Source organism: Palaemon carinicauda, chromosome 37 (genome assembly GCF_036898095.1).
Source record: "Palaemon carinicauda isolate YSFRI2023 chromosome 37, ASM3689809v2, whole genome shotgun sequence".
Classification (NCBI taxonomy): domain Eukaryota; kingdom Metazoa; phylum Arthropoda; class Malacostraca; order Decapoda; family Palaemonidae; genus Palaemon; species Palaemon carinicauda.
Window position 1 is genome coordinate 60075632 of NC_090761.1, and position 15874 is coordinate 60091505.

General features: G+C 43.3%; 1 protein-coding gene across 1 annotated transcript in view; it reads left to right on the forward strand.

Moving 5' to 3' along the window:
* Cog6 (conserved oligomeric Golgi complex subunit 6) overlaps positions 1-15874 on the forward strand; it is a 74204-nt gene that overhangs the window by 22582 nt on the left and 35748 nt on the right. The window contains exons 2-3 of the mRNA XM_068361278.1: positions 2770-2880; positions 6459-6622. Coding sequence (XP_068217379.1) covers positions 2770-2880; positions 6459-6622 — 275 coding nt within the window. The remainder of the gene's footprint in view (positions 1-2769; positions 2881-6458; positions 6623-15874) is intronic.

Genomic DNA, 15874 nt, shown 5'->3' on the forward strand with positions numbered 1-15874 from the left:
GCAGCAAAGATCTCTTGCTGTGGGCAAAAGCGAACATTATAACTCTGATAACCCGCTTCATAGAGGGAGAGAAGAATGTCAGAGCGGATCTTCTCAGCAGAGAAAGATAGGTTCTCATGACAGAATAGACCCTACTTCACGAGGTGTGCAGCAGGCTTTGGAATCTGTGGGGAGAACTGTCAATAGACCTTTTTGTGACACAGAGAACAAGAGCTTACCTGTTTACTGCTCTCCAGTCCCAGACCAGGAAGCAGTGGCAGTGGACGCTTTCTTCATGGAGTAGGAAGGACTAGACACGTACGCCTTAACCCCCATTCAGGATACTAGACATAGTCATGAAGAAGTTCAGGGAGTCGAATAATGCCCGCATGACCATGATAGCTCGGTTTTTTGGCTCATGACACCATGGATCACAGAAGTGATGGAGTGGCTAGTAGACACCCCCAGGTTGTTATCCTGTTGGAACGATCTACTCAGACAGTCACATATAGAGAGATACCATCAAATCTCCTCGCTCTCATCTAACTGCCTTTCGACTATCGGAAAAACTGGCAAGAGTGAAGGGCTTTTCGAGGAAAGCTGCAAGAACAATCGCAGGAGTTAGGAGAACGTCCACAATCAAGGTGTACCAATCTAGTGAGACGTGTTCAGAGAATGGTGCAGAGTTTATAACATTTCCTCTTCCAATACCTCTCTAACTCAATTGGCAGATTTTCTGCTACTTTTAACAACACAAAGAAACTAGCAGTATCAACCATCAAGGGATACCGCAGCATGCTAGCCTCCGTCTTCCATCACAGACATATTGACATGTCAGGAGACAAGGATCTCTCGGACCTTATAAGATCCTTTGAGACCGCTTAGAGGAAGGACAACCCAACCCCTTCTTGGAATTTGGATGTAGTCCTGATGTTTTTAACCTCGAGCAGGTATGAACCTCTTGACAAGGCTCCATGGAAGGATCTTGCTAAGAAGAGCCTATTCCTGGTTGCATTGGCGACAGCCAAGAGAATAGAAGAATTGCGAGCCATTAGCAAAAAGATGGACTTCAATGGAGAGAATGCAATCTGCTCTCTACGACAAGGTTTTCTCCCCTAGAACGAGAATCCTTCGCAACCATGGCCCAGATCCTTTACCATTCCAGAGTTATCTCATTTGGTAGTAGGACGGGAAAAGGAGAGAGGCCTTTGTCCAGTAAGAGCCCTAAAAAATTTTTATCTGCAGAGGACCAGAAACCTGAGAGGACAGGCAGATAACCTCTGGTGCTCAGTAAAGAAGCCTTTGCTACCCTTGTCAAAGAATGCACTGGCGTTCTTTATCAAGATTTTTAATAAGGGAAGCTCACCAGAGTTGTGACGAGAAAAGCTTCCCATTCCTCTAAGTCAAAGCACACGAAGTAAAAGCTGTGGCAACTTCATTGGCTTATAGACACAACAAGTCTATAAAAACGATTTTGGAAGCGACATTCTGGCGAAGCAAATCAATCTTCGCAGATTGTTATCTAAATAGGTACAGACCCAATATGAGGATTGTTGTTCCCTGGGTTCGTACGTTACCTCCGGCGCCATACTTGGAGAAGGTACTACTGCCTCTAACCTATAACCTTGTTTATACCCTTACCTTTTCTTGAACTTGTTCTCATAGGTCGTCTGTGAAGGTTGCTGCAACCTTCCACGTCCTGGGATACAAGTCTAAGTTAGGTTTTATGGCGTGTGTTTTTTAGTGTGTTAATGGGTCAAGTGGTCAGATCATTGTTCATGGCTATGCCAGGATGGCAAGGTTGGTGGTCTAGTCATGTTAAGGTCAAGGACCGTGTGACAGCCCCACAGAGACTCTACAGACCCCTGGGTGGATCGCTGGGGGTCTCAAGGAATGCAGGCAAATGAGGCAGAAAAACCTATGAAGCCAGCTTCCTTATCAGGTATGCCAAGCTAGCAATGGTGGTGGTCTAGTCATGTTAAGGTCGACGACCGTGTGACAACCCCACAGAGACTTTTTACAGCCCCCTGGGTGGATCGCTGGGTCTCTCAAGGAATGCAGGCAAATAAGGCAAGAAAACTATAAAGCCAGCTATCTTATCAGGTAGGAACCAGATTATTGATTCAGCTAATTTGTAGCGATTAATAATTCTACGAATTCCCGACAGGGTTGCGGTTGTCTAACCCACCACCAATGGTGTCAATCAGCTATATATATGTAACTACCAGGGAAGTTACATATTTAAAAATGGTATTTTTTATTTTAAAATAGATTTTTAAATATACTTACCTGGTAGTTACATATATAAAAGGTCCCTCCCTCCTCCCCTATGAAAACAGGGGCATGGAATTTCTGAGGACTTATGGGAATGGTTCTAGTTACCTAGATAGAGGGCGCACAGGTATGACCACCTGCTCACCTGTCGGTGATTGCCGCGAAATTTGAATTTCTGCCGTGCGTGCGACGAATCGGCGGGATTAAGCTATATATATGTAACTACCAGGTAAGTATATTTGAAAATTTATTTTAGAATAAAAATACCATTTTGTCATTTTGGCTTGTTTTCAACATTAGCTAAAATAATATCCTCTGTAAAGAGCATAAGGTTTGTATAGTTAGGAAAAATACAAATTATATCCAAATTTTTTATGTTTGATGTATTATTGTTTTGCAGTTAGCAATTTATTGGTAATCATGCACATTAAAACTACTGTAGTCTACCTCTTACGGTATTTTGACCTTTGTTTTATATTGATTGAAAATGTTGGCTCAATAGGTTATATTTTTCAGGATACGCTTGATGCTCTTAAAGAGCTTTCCACCTTCTTCTCGGAAAATACCTTAAGAAGTCGACGGAATCTAAGAGGAGAGATTGAGAAGAGAAGTGTGGGCATCAGTGAGGTATGTAATGAAGATTTGAAGTTACAAAAGTAATCTGGCTCAGTTTTACTTTTTGTTTTATTAGTCTTTATTTGCTCCTACACGTACACAAACCCTCGTCCTTTAATAAAGTATGATTTCAGCATAGCAGGAACTCATCTGTTAAAATTTATGAGGAGGTGTCGGTAGTTACTAGCAGGTTGTGGGGAAGCCGTGCTTCCTCACTAACACACTGAGTTGCCATTTTGTTTTCAGCCACAAAGTAATATGGACATACAGTACTCTGTGCTAAATAGAATCTTTTTCTCTTTCCAGATTGATTGTGATTGCATATGTTGGATTCATGAGTAGGTATGTAGTCTTGCCCTGGTAAATCTGATTATTGCAATTGTGGCTGGTTTATGAGTCAGCAGAAAGTGGTTCTCTATTTTTCGTGTCCGTTCTGTAAGGAGAACGACTGTTCATAGTCATCCAGGTACCCCTTGAGTTACTACCGCTAGAGAGTTATTGGGTCCTTTGACTGGCCTGACAATAAAACATTGGACCCTTCACTGGTTATGGCTAATTTTTCCTTTGCCTACATATACACCAAATAGTCTGGCCTATTCTTTACACTTTCTCCTCTTTCCTCATACACCTGACAACCAAAAATTCTTCTTTACTCAAGGGGTTAACTACTGCACTTTAATTGTTCAGTGGTTACTTCCCATTTGGTATGGATAGAAGGGACTCTTTTTATCTATGGTAAGCATCCCTTTTAGGAAAAGTTCACTCCAATATCAAACCATTGTTCTCTAGTCGTAGGTAGTGTCATAGTTTCTGCCCCGTGGTCTTGCACTCTCTTAGAGTTAGGGTTCTCTTGCTTGAGGGTACACTCAGGCACACTATTCTATCTTTATATTTCTTTTCTTTACTGGGTTATTTTCCCTGTTGGAGCCATTGGACTTGTAGCATCCTGCTTTTCTAACTAGAGTTGTAGCCTAACTACAGTAGTAATAATAATGATAATCCCCCCATGATGATTGGAGAGTGCAGTCACCATCACAGTGGACCCAGTGCGATAGGGGAAGGACGAAGAAATCCAAGAGGGATTCTTTTCCTTTGGGGTCTTCTCCCTAGTCGAGGAAGTCTTCTGGCTCGAGCTGCATGCATCCTCTTCAGCCTCCTGTAAAGCCGAGTCCTCCAGAAGAAAACTGAAGGGAGGTAGGTGATGCAGCCTAATCTCCTTCTCCTAGTGAAGGTGATATTCCCTGCCATTTTCCCCAAAATGAGCCTGTTCTTGTAATTTCCAATAACAATGACTCCTGTGATCAGGCCCTAAGGACCTCATGGTTTCCCTTAGGTATTGAGAGTATTCCATCCACAAAGAAACTCTTTCAGGCCTGAGCTGCTGCTAAGACTCCCATGACTTTAGCTGCTGGAGCTTCCTCACCTGCTGACCTACCTGCAGAAGGAGCTATTAACGTGACACCTGCCAGTCAGTCCCTGCCTGCCGAAGGGGTAGTTGATCCTTGATCCTTGCCTTCAGTAGTGTCGTCATTACTGGTAGAAAAATCCTCAACAATGACTTCTGCTAAGGAGAGGAAACAAACCTCGTACTCCTCCTCCTAGTCCTATATCTTCGACCTAGTATTCTGGTGCTGAGCCTGTGAATGCTGCATGATCTCTAAAGGCCAAGAAGAGTAAGCTTCCGAAGGTTGATTATATTTCTCCTAACCCTCTTTCACGTGCACATGTTAAGGTTAGCGTGTTACATTTTTGAGCAGCATCTTCTGCTCCTCCTGCAGCCACACATAATACCTTCATTCGTCAGGTCAGACAATGAGATATCAAGGACAACCAAGTACATAGTACAAAACAGACCTTACAACTGAGATCTTTGATGTCAGCCCCAGGGTGACCCGCACAGCTTTTAACGGGATCACTCTGGGGACTCCTCGTCTTTTATGGATTCGCAGTCTAAGGACACTTCTGTCTGCAGGTCTTCCTGCATGTTCTTCTGTGAGCCCTGTAAAAATACAGGCTTCAACCTCAACAGATTATTCGCCAGGTTTAGTTTTAGGACCAGAATGAACACTGGCGAAACCACAGGATCTCCCATTGCAACGAATCAGGACCTCCCTGCTCCCAAGTGAGGAGGAATCCAGAGATACGCTTGATTTCTCAGCACCTGGTGCTGGACCAGCTCTGGTGGAAACAGAAAATCTGAATTCAAAGTCGTTGTTATTATTATATCTTATTAGAGTTGAATGGCCTTAGGGAAATAACCAGAGCGCCGGTCAAGGGCAGAGTGACTTCTATTGATTCTCGCTTCGGTACCCCTAAAAAGTCCATTATAAATGCTAATTATACATGGTAGTCTTTTATACTTTTGATTAATAGTTATGCTATTTGAAAAAGTATTGTTGAGAAGGCCATGGAAGTCATTACTCAAGTGGTTCTGTGAGTGCTGTCATTATGACCGTTTTGTTACTTCATTAAAAATTAGTTGTAATTGGTCTTGAAGATGTCACCCATGAGTTAAGGGACATCTCTCTTCTTGCCACTGAATGAGGATGCCTGTCTGTTTGGTGTGAGCATGTGAAAACTTCCAACAAACTGTGTTGGAAGTTTTGTTTAGCATGTTGGTGAACATGCTTGACTGTATGAAACACACTGTAGAAGGTTGTCAAACATAGATCTGACTCTCAAGACTGTCTTTTTGTTAACCTTAGCATCAGCTGAGAGAGTAGATGAGTTACACAGACAGTCATGTAATAACCCATGATGAGGGTTAGAAGGACTTCTTTACCTTTGTTCCCAAATTTGTAACCAAAACCCAGAACCCATCAGCATACAACCCGGGTTCAAAACCTTCTTCATCCCCACTGTAAATGAAGATAGCCAGCAAAGTTTTAACATTGTGGGGTTTGCCAACAATCGAGCTGTTCACGACTTCTCTAACCCGGAAGCTTCCAGTGTACTGTTCTCCAGTACTGGATCCTCAGCCAGTCTGGCAAAATGCCTTCCAACATTCATGGGACAGGCTAGACGTATACCTGTTCCCCTTTTGCCTCGTAAGGAGGCTCTTGAACTAGATCAGGGCATCTTAAGACCTCTCGATGACCTTAGTAGCTCCATTATGGCAACATGCAGAACATGCAGAATGGTTCCTGGGCCTTCTGCATCTGCTCACAGGGGCACTGAGAGAGGTCCCTCCACATCCAAACTACTCGGATAACCACAGTATAAATCTTTTACCCCAAATTTAGAATGATTATCTCCAAACAATTCATCATAAACTGTTTACCTCTTTAATGCAATATATTGTGCTTGGTATATTTTGTTATCACAGGAAGTTGCATCAGGAACATTTCTTTTGAATGGTTAAATGATTTCTAGAACAAAAGCAAATTTGCATAAAATAACATTACGGTCATCAAAGGTACTGTTTGATATGGAGTACCTAAAAGAGAAATATGGCTTTTATTTTTCACATTTTTGCTAATAATTAATTTTGCGCGTTGGCTTTTCTTTTTGAGCTTTTTAATTTTGTTTAGATTTTTTTATGTAAGATTACAGTATATCAATAGAGTTGTATCTTGGTACTATTATTCCAGGAGTTTGTGTCAGCTCTTCGAGAAGTTAAGGAATCTGTAGATGCAATGTACAAGGAGGTAAGCTCAATGAATGAAGTATGTGTCGACATGAAATGCAGATTGCAAGCAACAAAGAGTGAGACTCGACATCTCATTCATCAGACTAACTCCCTTCAGAATCAAAGGTATCAGAATCAGTCTTTGTTTGCATACAAGTGTGTAATCAATTACTATTATTTATTCCTACACAAATATAAACCTTCACCCTTTTGATGAGTATACTTTTAGTGATGCTTGATACGGCTGTTGGAACCTTATGGTAAGGTGATGATAGTTGGTGGTGGGTAAGCCCCACCCACCTGACTGGACAATGAGCAGCCTCTTTGTTTTCATCCGCTGAATAGTACAGGCATGCTTCCAGTGTCCTTATCTGGCTGTTTTAATCTTTAGTTTGTCTTTTAGATAGATGTATTGGCAGGTTGTTGTGTCCGATAGATTTTTTAAGAAGAAAAAAGGGATTTGCAGTTGTATTTCGATAAATGTATCTGTGTGACAGTTTTCTCTAGAAACTTGCCGATATCCTCATTCTATTTCGTGTTAGACAATATTCCTGTTTGCTGTTTGATCCTTTGCTAGCGTTGTCTTATGATGACAACAGTGTAACCCTGAGGAAGTTGGCAGTGCTTAGACATTGATCTGCTCCATTGGAAGAAGGATGTTTTGTTGGCACCATGTGTGAAGAGGACCTGCCCTTGTTCTTACCCATAGTATCCGTCTCTTCATAGAGTTCCTGTGATCGCTTTCCCCGTTTGAGTTTCGTCATCAGCCTGTATGACCCTATATAAGTTGAACAATGTTCCTACTTCTCCTCTGCCTCATCTTTGTTAGAGAATCTCTACTGCTAGAAGAAGAATTTGAACCCATCATTGAAGAAGACCAGGAAATCTGATCAATGAGAGTTGCATGATCATATTTTTCTGTACATTGAGAGAGAGAGTGCAGTACCAGGAACTTTCGCTCTTGAATCAGTGTCAATAGTGTTTCTATAGCCAGAAGAAAAATCTGTGCACACTACACAAGGGAGGTGTCATGTCTGAGTACTTGTTTGGAGTGTTCACACATCTTTTACATGTGCTTGGTCTCGTATCGGGAGATGCAAGTGCCGAGAATTGTCCCATAGCAGGAAGAAAAATTGGCACACATTCTGCCAGTTGGGATAAACGGGCTCTCATAATTCTTTCACTGATGACATTCCTGACCGAACTTCCAATATCTGCTGGATCTTGTTCTTAACAGCAGAAATGGAGATGAAATAAGAACATGTTCAAAGTTGTCAAAAATGGTTCTCTAGACTCCTTTGGTTGACTCCTGGATGGAGAAGTTAACAGGGAATTGAAGACTGGTCATTGATCTCTCTACTTCATAAGAGTTGCTCCCCAGAGATAGAAATGCCAAGCTGCATATGCTCTGTCATAGTAGTCCTCTTCATTCCCATGAACCTGAAGGATGCGTACCTTTGAATCCAATCCTTGTATCTTGCAGTTGTTCTTCTCCACTACATCTTTGGTTACTACTCCCCAAGTGTTCACGCTTGTCTCGTCTCAAGTACTCTCGTCAGCATTTGTCCACTGAAAGATCTTGTTGGTTGCAAAATTCTGTCCTCCTATAGGAGAGTTGCTTCAGCATCCGGTCAGACTTTCTTCCTTATTGTCATTATCTACTAATCATTGTATGTATTACCAAGAAAGTTGTCAACTTCCAAATAGAGGAGGTTACTGCTCTGGGAGAATTGTTTCATGATTGAGTCAGACTTCCTCCAGCATCCCTTTGAAATACTACCGCTAGAGAGTTATTGGGTCTATTGACTGGCCACACAGTACTACATTGGATCCCTCTCTCTGAATATAACTCATTTTTCCTTTCCCTGCACATACACCAATATACAGAATAGTCTGTCCTTTTCTTTCCACATTCTCATCTGTCCTCATACACCTGACAACACTGAAATTACCAAACAATTCTTCACTCAAGGGATTAACTACTGCAGTATAGTTGATTAGTGGCAACTTTCCTCTTGGTAAGGGTAAAAGAGAGACTTTATCTATGGTAAGCAGCTCCTAGGGGAAGGACACTACAAAATCACACCATTATGCTCTGGTTTTTGGTATTGCCATAGCCTCTCTACCATGGTCTTCCACTGTCTTGGGGTAGAGTTCTATTGCTTAAGGGTACATATGGACACGCTATTCTATCTTATTTTTCTTCCTCTTGTTCTCAGTTTTTTTATAGTTTATATAGGACAAACATAATTTAATGTTGTTACTGTTCTTGAAATGTTTTATTTTAATTTGTTCATTACTTCTCTTGTAGCTTATTTATTTGTTTATTGCCTTTCCTCACTGGGTTATTTTCCTTGTTGGAGCCTTTAAGCTTATAACATCCTGCTTTTTCAATATTAAACTTACCCGATAATCATGTAGCTGTCAACTCCGTTGCCCGACAGAATTCTACGGAAGGGATACGCCAGCGATCGCTATACAAGAGGGGGGTGTACTCACAAGCGCCACCTGTGGCCAGGTACTGCAGTACTTCTTGTTGACACCACTTCAATTTTTCCTCTGTCGTGCTTCCGGCAAGACGTTCATGGATACGCTTATAATTTTGGAGTCTTGTTCACGGTTTTTGGTGAAGTATTGCTCTAAGATCTCAGCTTTCGCTATTCAGGAAGTTTTATTATTAGCTTAGCTAACTTTTGGAATTAATTTGATTAATTATGGTGACGAAGAGAGTATGAACTCTCTTTCACCTTTAAATGGCCGACCCTTCCCTTAGACGGAAGTGTTGGTGTCTAAGAGAGTATAGACTCTCTTTCTTAATTTTGCTTAACAAAAGTTATAGATTTATTTTATATCTCTCCGCCTTTTATAGGCTTTTTCGATTAACTTCCTTTTATTATAAACTTATTAAAATTAATTTTTATATTTGTTTATATTCGACCTTTCCTAATAGTAGGCGGTCTTTTCTTGGTACCGAAGTTAATTAACATTGAGCCCGTCATTTCGGTTTTACCTGTTAACATATTATGCTATTTTAATGTTTTTGAAAGAATTTCTTTGATAGTCTCGTACTGTTTTCAAAGTTGAACTAACGTTTTGTTTTGTCTCTGCAGTTGTTGACGTTCAGAACGTTCAACTTGCGCTCTATCGTTACGATAGAGAGAGAATTTTCACGGTGTCACGTTGCAGTAAGAGTAACCGTGTCTAGCGTTTTGTTCATTCTTTCTTAACTTAATGGTTTTAATTCTAATAAAGGAACTTTTCATTTTGGGAAATATTTTCCTTTAACAATAATATGTTTTAACGATATGATTGGGCTCTTCTCTCAGGTTCTAAGTCAAGAGAGAGAGAGAGAGAGAGAGAGATAGAGACGGAGGGAGAAAGAGGAGGATAAACGTTTCGTTCAAGCGAGTAACGTTGTTATCGTTTTTGCTCTTCTCCCTAGTCTCTTTAGGGGAAGAAGGTAAACGTTTCTAGAGTTTTTTTCTTGTTCTCAAGCTTTATGCGGTGAGAGATTTTAAACGTAGTTTATTTGATCTAGTGTTTAGTCTCTTTCCAGCCACTGAATTATTTATCTTTCATTAGATTTTTCTGTTACATTGTAATTCTGTTTTCGCAATTACTAACTTTTGAGAAAGGATAGAATTGCGTGTTTCAGGTACAAACCACTTAAAGTTTCGAGTTCAGTGAAATAAGTGCAAACAGAAAATCAAAAGTGATAAGTGATTAGCGCAAAGTGTGTCAGTGTTGTGCGTGAGGGTACTTCTGTGCGTGCCAGTCGTCCTCCCAGTCCGGGACCTCTTGCAAGCTCCCAAGCCCAGGGGAGAAGCAATGTCGAAGGGCAAAAGGGTTCGGCAGGCCTTGATCGGCGCACAGAAGTATCCTCGGTGGTTGCGGGCGTGTCTTACAGAGACCGTCACTCCCACCCGCAGACGATTGAGCCCTTATTTTGCTCGTCTGCAGAAGAAATTTCGGGGAGAAAACGCTGGTCTCAGGTCTCAAGACCTCTTAAACGTAAAGTCCAGACCTATGCCAGACGTACGAAGTTAGAGTTCAACAACCCGGATGCAGTCATTGGGTTAGCTCTGACTCTCCTCAGTCATCAGGTGACTGCACACCTCCTAAGAGAGGTAAGGCGATGCCTCAACAGACCTCATCTTCTATTAAGGCTTTGCCTCAACAGACCTTTTCGTCTATTGATCCCAAGACGACTTTGCTGCAGTCCATGCAGTCGCAGCTTGCGGTCTTAATGCGTGAGTTTCAGGCTGAGAAGGTTACACCTCCTCCTGCGAACGCTCCGCCTCTCCGCAGTCCAGTCTGCCAGGCGTACGAAGTTGAGGTTCCTCAGGCTACCTTACCGCGTTCTGAGTTGCCAGTTACCAGCGGTGTGCAGCAACCTCCGCCTCCTCCTGCGAGAGCTCCGCCTCACCGCAGTCCAGTCTGCCAGGCGTACGAAGTTGAGGTTCCTCAGGCTACCTTACCGCGTTCTGAGTTGCCAGTTACCAGCGTTGTGCAGCAACCTTAACCTTCCTTAAGGCAACCTCAGCAATGGGAGCAGGAGTCTTATGCCTTACTTCCTCCGCTTCCGCTTGCGGTTCCACCAGCGAGGCAACAATCTCTTGAGGTACGACAACCTCTTCCATCAATGAGGCAGCCACCTCAGCACTCGCTGCAGCGACCTAAACCCTCCTCAAGGCAAGAGTCTCAACTCCTTAGGCTAGCACCTCAGGAACCTCAACTCGCGAGACAAGAACTGCGTTCTGCGCAGCCGCTACCTCAACTCTCGCAGCTCACACCTCAGGAACCTTAACTCGTTCCTCAGGAACCTGCTACTGCGCATCCGCAATCCTTACAGCAAGCGCAACTCTTGAGGCAGCAACCTCATGCTATGAGTCAGCCACCTCAACGCATGCATCTGCCATTTTTTCCTCAACTTGAGCTTCTTCCCATTCAACTTGGGAATAACAAATGACAATAATAACACCTCATTACTTTCATAACTTGCATTTGTAATCATACATGTATGCCTACACAAACATTATGATAATGGAGGTTATTTGTATTGCTTATATAAAAATATATATGTATTCCTTGCAATATATTTTTAACAAATCACAAAATATGGCAAAAATATCTTCTAAACAAATGAATCATGAGTTATGAATGTAAGGTAATATTATGTTGATATTAAACCCCATGCAAGCATGCATGAAGTAATGCAGTGTTGCCAACAGGGCGAGTTTCCCTTTCCTGAGGTGAAGTAGATTATAGTACATTTAGTGTAGCTTAATTCTACGATTATCATGCCGGCTATCAAATTCATCAACAAAACAGTCTTAATCAATTCCCTCGGCACGTGCACTTTCAATGGACGGTAATGCGATATTACTCACTCTAGCACTGGTCATGGAATTTCTGAGAAATGTTACACGCCATGCAACACGCTCTGCTTACCTTAAAGCATGCTCTACATACAGCATGCTCTGCATACAACATGCTCTGCATACAGCATGCTCTGCATACAACATGCTCTGCATACCTTACCGCATGCTTCTCAGTCACACATCTTTGGTTGTTGCCAACTCACTAGACTGTCAAGCAGTTTCATAACGTTGCCTTCTAGTCTGCTGCTTTTGCACCAGTGAAACCCTCACTGAGAGAACTTAGCTTTTCTCGGATATGGTCCCTGTAGATGAGAAAGTGCTTTTCTCCCTCCTTCTGATATTCCCTTGAGGACTCTGTCATTTGGAGAGGAGCCTTTAGCTGCTTAGCCTCCTATGGACTTTTATTTAAGCATAACATGCTCCCAGGGAAGGTAATGGTTCCACTTCAGTCGCTAACCCCGTCTGTTACCACACCTGCTCCCATAGACCTTGAGCTGTGTTGCAAGACATGCAGTCCAAGCTTAGTCCTTGTTAGAGGATTTTTTTGTTTACGGAGTCAGTGTGTCACTGGGAAGATGTTCAACAACCAGCAGAAGTGACTTGTTGTGACGCAGTGCGGCAACCTCAGCAACCCGATAAGGAGTTGTCTGTACGACCCAGACAGTCTAGACAGCTTCGGGTTGTCACTGTACTTCCTCGCTTCCCCATGGTTGACAGTTCACAGACTGTGCAGCAGTACCATGATCTTGTGTCCGGCTCCGTCAGACGACTGGCTTTTAAGAGCTCCCACAAGTCGTCGCTGTCTGGAGATTCTCAGATGGACTATGGATCTGACCAAGGAACTGGGCCTCCTGGTCAATTTTGAGGAGTCTCAGCTCGTCCCATCCCAGACCATTGTCTCCCTGGGTATGGATCTTCAGAGTCGAGCTTTTCGGGCTTTTCCGTCGGCCCCAAGGATCTTCCAAGCCCTAGAATGCATCCAGAGCATGCTGAGAAGGAACCGATGCTCAGTCAGGTAGTGGATGAGTCTAACAGGGACACTTTCATCGCTGGCCCTGTTCATCGTGTTAGGGAGACTCCACCTCCCCCCCTTCAGTATCATCTAGCTGCTCACTGGATAAAGGACATGACGCTAGAGACGGTCTCAGTTCCTGTTTCCGAAGAGAGGAGGTCTTCTCTCGCGTGGTGTAAGAACAGCTTTCTTCTCAAGGAAGTCTATCTTTGGCTGTTCAGAAACCCGACCGCCTTCTCCTCTCGGACGCATCAGACACGGGCTGGGGTGCGACTTTGGACGGACAGGAATGCTCGGGAACATGGAATCAGGAACAAAGGACACTTCACATCAATTGTAAGGAGTTGTTGGCGGTTCTTCTGGCCTTGATAAACTTCAAGTCCCTCCAGCTTAACAAAGTGGTGGAGGTGGACTCTGACAACACCACAGCCCTGGCTTACATCTTCAAGCAGGGAGGGACTCTTTCGTGAAGTTGTTCTAGATCGCAAGGGACCTCCTCATCTGGTCTAAAGATCGAAAGCTCACGCTGGTAACGAGGTTCATTCAGGGCGGTATGAATGTCATGGCAGATCACCTCAGCCGGAAGGGTCAGGTCATCCCCACAGAGTGGACCCTTCACAAGAATGTTTGCAGCAGACTTTGGGCCCTGTGGGGTCAGCCAACCATAGATCTGTTCGCTACCTCGATAACCTAGAGACTCCTGTTGTATTGTTCTCCGATTCCAGACCCAGCAGCAGTTCACGTGGATGCTTTTCTGCTGGATTGGTTCCATCTCGACCTGTATGCATTCCCGCCGTTCAAGATTGTCAACAGGGTACTTCAGAAGTTCTCCTCTCGCAAAGGGACACGGCTGACGTTGGTTGGCTCCGCTCTGGCCCGCGAGAGAATGGTTCTTAGAGGTACTGCAATGGCTGGTCGACATTCCCAGGACTCTTCCTCTAGGAGTGGACCTTCTACGTCTACCTCACGTAAAGAAGGTACACCCAAACCTCCACGCTCTTCATCTGACTGCCTTCAGACTTTCGAAAGACTCTCAAGAGCTAGGGGCTTTTCGAAGGAGGCAGCCAGAGCGATTGCCAAAGCAAGGAGAACATCCACTCTCAGAATCTATCAGTCTCAAGGGGAAGTCTTCCGTAGCTGGTACAAGACCAATGCAGTTTCCTCAACCAGTACCACTGTAACCCAGATTGCTGACTTCCTGTTATATCTAAGGAAAGTAAGATCCCTTTCAGCTCCTACGATCAAGGGTTACAGAAGTATGTTGGCAGCGGTTTTCCGCCACAGAGGCTTGGATCTTTCCACCAACAAAGATCTACAGGACCTCCCTAGGTCTTTTGAGACCTCAAAGGAACGTCGGTTGTCCACTCCAGGCTGGAATCTAGACGTGGTCCTAAGGTTCCTTATGTCATCAAGATTTGAACCTCTCCAATCAGCCTCTTTTTAGGACCTCACATTAAAAACTCTTTTCCTCGTGTGCTTGACAACAGCTAAAAGAGTAAGTGAGATCCACACCTTCAGCAGGATCATTGTTTTCACATCTGAAACGGCTACATGTTCCTTGCAGCTCGGTTTTTGCTAAACGAGCTTCCTTCACGTCCTTGGCCTAAGTCGTTCGAGATCCCAAGCCTGTCCAACTTGGTGGGGAATGAACTGGAGAGAGTACTTTGCCCAGTTAGAGCTCTTAGGTACTATCTAAAAAGGTCTTAACCTTTACGAGGACAATCAGAAGCCTTATGGTGTGCTATCAAGAAACCTTCTTTTCCAAGTTCTAAGAACTCAGTTTCTTACTATTCAGGCTTCTGATTAGAGAAGCACATTCTCATCTGAAGGAAGAAGACCTTGCTTTGCTGAAGGTAAGGACACATGAAGTGAGAGCTGTGGCTACTTCAGTGGCCTTCAAACAGAGCCATTCTCTGCAGAGTGTTATGGATGCAACCTATTGGAGAAGCAAGTCAGTGTTCGCATCATTCTATCTCAAAGATGTCCAGTCTCTTTACGAGTACTGCTACACCCTGGGACCATTCGTAGCAACGAATGCAGTAGTAGGCGAGGGCTCAGCCACTACATTCCCATAATCCCATAACCTTTTAACCTTTCTCTTGAATACTTTTTATGGGTTGTACGGTCGGCTAAGAAGCCTTCCACATCCTTGTTGATTTGGCGGGTGGTCAATTCTTTCTTGAGAAGCGCCGAGGTTAAAGGTTGTGATGAGGTCCTTTAGTATGGGTTGCAGCCCTTGATACTTCAGCACCTTAGAGTTGTTCAGCCTCCTAAGAGGAACGCTGCGCTCAGTAAGGAAGACGAACTTATTTAAGGCAGAGTAATGGCTCAAGTCGACTTCCTTACCAGGTACTTGCAATTTCATTGTTATTTTGAATAACTGATAATATGAAATACGGGACACTTAGCTTCTTGATATACATGTACACTGGTTTTCACCCACCTCCCTGGGTGTGAATCAGCTACATGATTATCGGGTAAGTTTAATATTGAAAAATGTTATTTTCATTAGTAAAATAAATTTTTGAATATACTTACCCGATAATCATGATTTAATTGACCCACCCTTCCTCCCCATAGAACCAGTGGACCGAGGAAAAATTGAAGTGGTGTCAACAAGAAGTACTGCAGTACCTGGCCACAGGTGGCGCTTGTGAGTACACCCCCCTCTTGTATAGCGATCGCTGGCGTATCCCTTCCGTAGAATTCTGTCGGGCAACGGAGTTGACAGCTACATGATTATCGGGTAAGTATATTCAAAAATTTATTTTACTAATGAAAATAACATTTTTCAACTATGGTTGTATCTCAGAAAGTAATGATAATAATTTTGTAAAATTTTCATCGGGCTCCCAAACAGAGGATGAAGCATCTAGGAATACCTATAACATGATAGCAACGGAGGCAAATCATATGATTTTGGACAAGTAATATTCCGGGCTGACAGTGACAGCATCTTGCAAGACTTCTTTCGTCGATAAAGAA